At 42.5% G+C, this 3,002-nt stretch overlaps 1 protein-coding gene across 1 annotated transcript; it reads left to right on the top strand.

Annotated features, from left to right (window-relative positions):
• Nucleotides 1–967: 967 nt before the first annotated feature.
• Nucleotides 968–2,594, top strand: LOC306857555 (solute carrier family 2, facilitated glucose transporter member 11; the record flags this gene model as incomplete). Its single annotated transcript, XM_079397542.1, has 1 exon — nt 968–2,594. Exon 1 carries the CDS (start codon nt 1,074–1,076, stop codon nt 2,592–2,594), a length of 1,521 nt encoding a protein of 506 aa, XP_079253668.1. The 5' UTR covers nt 968–1,073.
• Nucleotides 2,595–3,002: the final 408 nt, after the last annotated feature.

Raw genomic sequence — 3,002 nt, 5'->3', positions numbered from 1 at the left:
GTTGACATGTTGGAGTCATAGAACCGTGAACATGTAAATGTGATTCTTAATTATTAAAATATTTATTTTCAAATAAGTATATTGGATAAAAAAGGTTCAGGTGACAAAAAAAGTTTGGAAATGCCTGCATTACATGTAAATAAGAAATAACATGAATTTGGCATTTTAATGTGTTTGAAGGACAAAAGCCTCCCAATGACACAATACTACATGGTTAAATAATCCACTGAATGTTAATTCAAATTAAAATGAATGTGTTCATCAGTAATTGATGCAATGTAGATACACCTCTTAAACCTGTAATGATTTTTGTAAATCCAGTCGTCAAATGCTGACTATTGACTGCTCTTTGTGTGAATGTCCACAAAACTGGATGACTGAAGAGTGTATATAAGCGGTAGGCTAGTCTAAATAATAAAATATTTTAAAATGTAATTTAATTTAATTACAAATACTTAATTTTTGGAATCTGATTACGTAATCCAGATTACATGTAATCAATTACTAGCTCTGATTCCAAACTCGCCCCCTGGATCTAGTGTAGGATGTAGTGTAGGATCTAGTGTACTACAGTAGTTGTTGAGCCAACCCCCCCCCCCAAAAAAAACACGCATGCCTCAATTAAATAAATCAAATAAATAATATAAAATAAAATGCACTAATTTTATATTACACATACATGTGTCTTCCAGATTACTGTAAGAAAGTTTTATGTTATGGTTTGCAGTTTAAGGAAGGTTTGTTGCAGTGGTGGACTTGGAAATGAGGGGGCCCTAGCCAAACTCCACAGGCCCCCGGTCCCCCTCGTGGCTAGGCCACTGGCTTGTTGGCGGTTGATCTGAACTGTATTGATGGTAGCTGAAAAGGGACTCTTATTATGAAATTCCAACAGACTGATGTCATTTTTCAGGAAGCTCAGGCTGCATCACTCTGTTCAATGACAGGAGATCACCAGGATCTGCACGTGTGTATTTCTGCTAGAATTTATTTTACAATTTCTAAATAATGGCACAAATATTACATCTGAGTTACTTGTTTTTCCTCTGACAATATAAAAAGTGTTTTTAAAAAAAATGAATGACACTATGAAGCGAGGAGGTTGCACACGCACTCTTGCGTTAACTGTGTGCTCTGCAGCCATTGGTGGCACCTTTCAGTATGGATACAATATTTCAATCATTAATGCACCCACAGCTTATGTGCAAAAGTTCATCAATGAGACCTGTGTGAAGAGATGGGGTACAGCTCTTGAGTCCAGTCAGGTGACACTAATATGGACCTTTATTGTCTCCATTTACTCCCTCGGAGGACTTCTGGGATCCCTGCTTGCTGGCCCAATGGCTATTAAGTGCGGACGTAAAGGTGCACTGCTGCTAAACAACTGCTTCCTTTTTCTGAGCTCAATCCTGGCTCTGTGCAGTCGCTCCGCTGGCTCTTTTGAGATGATCATCCTTGCTCGTATGCTGGTGGGGGTCAATGCTGGGGTTAGCATGAACGTCCAGCCCATGTACTTCGGAGAGAGTGCACCTAAGAACATGAGAGGTGCTGTTGCCTTTTCTTCTGCTGTTTTCACTGCTCTAGGGATCTTGATGGGCCAGGTAACCGGTCTGACTGAAGTTTTGGGGAGCGAATCTCTCTGGCCTTATCTGCTGGCAAGCAATGCTCTCCCCGGCCTAGTGCAGCTGGTCACCTTGCCCTGGTTTCCAGAAAGCCCGCGTTACCTGCTCATCGACCGAGGAGACCGAGAGGCGTGCGGTCAAGCCCTGAAACGCCTCCGAGCATGCAGTGTTTTTACTGATGAGATGGAAGAGATTCTCCAGGAGCGCGCAGAAGCAGGCGAAGCCCGTGCCAAAACGCTGTGGGAGCTGTTCAGTGACCGAAGCCTTCGCAGGCAGCTCTGCACCGTAATGGTGGCCAGCAGTGCCATGATGCTGTGTGGAAATGATTCCATTTACTTCTACGCCTCCTATATCTTTCAAGAAGCCGGTATTCCAACGGACAAGATTCAGTATGTCACGATCGGCACAGGTGCCTGCGAGTTCACATCTGCTCTGGTGTGTAATCTCCTGATCGAGCGCGTTGGCCGTAGGTTGCTCCTCGCAGGCGGGTATCTGCTCATGGCTTGCTGGGCGGTGGTCTTCACTGTCGCTCTTTCGCTGGAGGGCAAAGTGGCTGGCATGCCCTATCTGAGTATGGTCTGCATGTTCGCCTACATCTTGAGCTTTGGCATGGGTCCCGCAGGGGTCACCGGGATCCTCCCTGCTGAGCTCTTTGACCAAATGGCACGTCCCGCAGCTTACATGGTTGCCGGTTCCATGATGTGGCTTAACCTCTTCCTCATAGGAATGGCGTTTCCATTCATACTTAGCGGCCTAGGACAGTTCTGCTTCATCCCCTTCTGTGGAGTTTGTGTGATGGCATGTATTTTCGTCAGTTTCGCTTTGCCTGAAACCAAAGGAAGGACTCTAGCGGAGATCACTGAGGAGTTTGAGAAGCGGAATAAGAAAGGCACAGCTAATGGGCTTCCTAAATGCGGGCAGCAATCTCAAAGTCTGACTGATCCATCAGAATTCCTAGAAACTGAGAAGATCTGAGAGAGATCGGGCTGATTGTGTGTTGCTACTGTATACAGATTTGATCATTTTATATATATATACATATATATATATATATCACTGACGCACTTTTTTGCCCTGTCTATTAATTTATTTTAAAATACCTTGAAAATGCCATATATAGTATATTCAAGAAAATTATAAACTTGTGTTCACTTAGATGTTTTAAAGGTAAGAAATGTTTTATTAATTTTTACTTGATGGTTACACTACAATATTGTTGTTATTAAATCATTAAATGGAAACGTTTCTTGAAAATGGCATAAAAAGCCATATGAAACCAGCATGGATACCCCATGAAAAAAAAAGCTTTTCTGAAGTGACGCACTTTGAGCTGCATCTGATTTAAAAATACTGCATGTTGCAAATGTTATTTTTGTTAGTTTT

Source organism: Barbus barbus (genome assembly GCF_936440315.1).
Source record: "Barbus barbus genome assembly, chromosome: 38".
NCBI classification, from domain to species: domain Eukaryota; kingdom Metazoa; phylum Chordata; class Actinopteri; order Cypriniformes; family Cyprinidae; genus Barbus; species Barbus barbus.
This window is presented reverse-complemented; position numbering and strand designations above follow the sequence as displayed.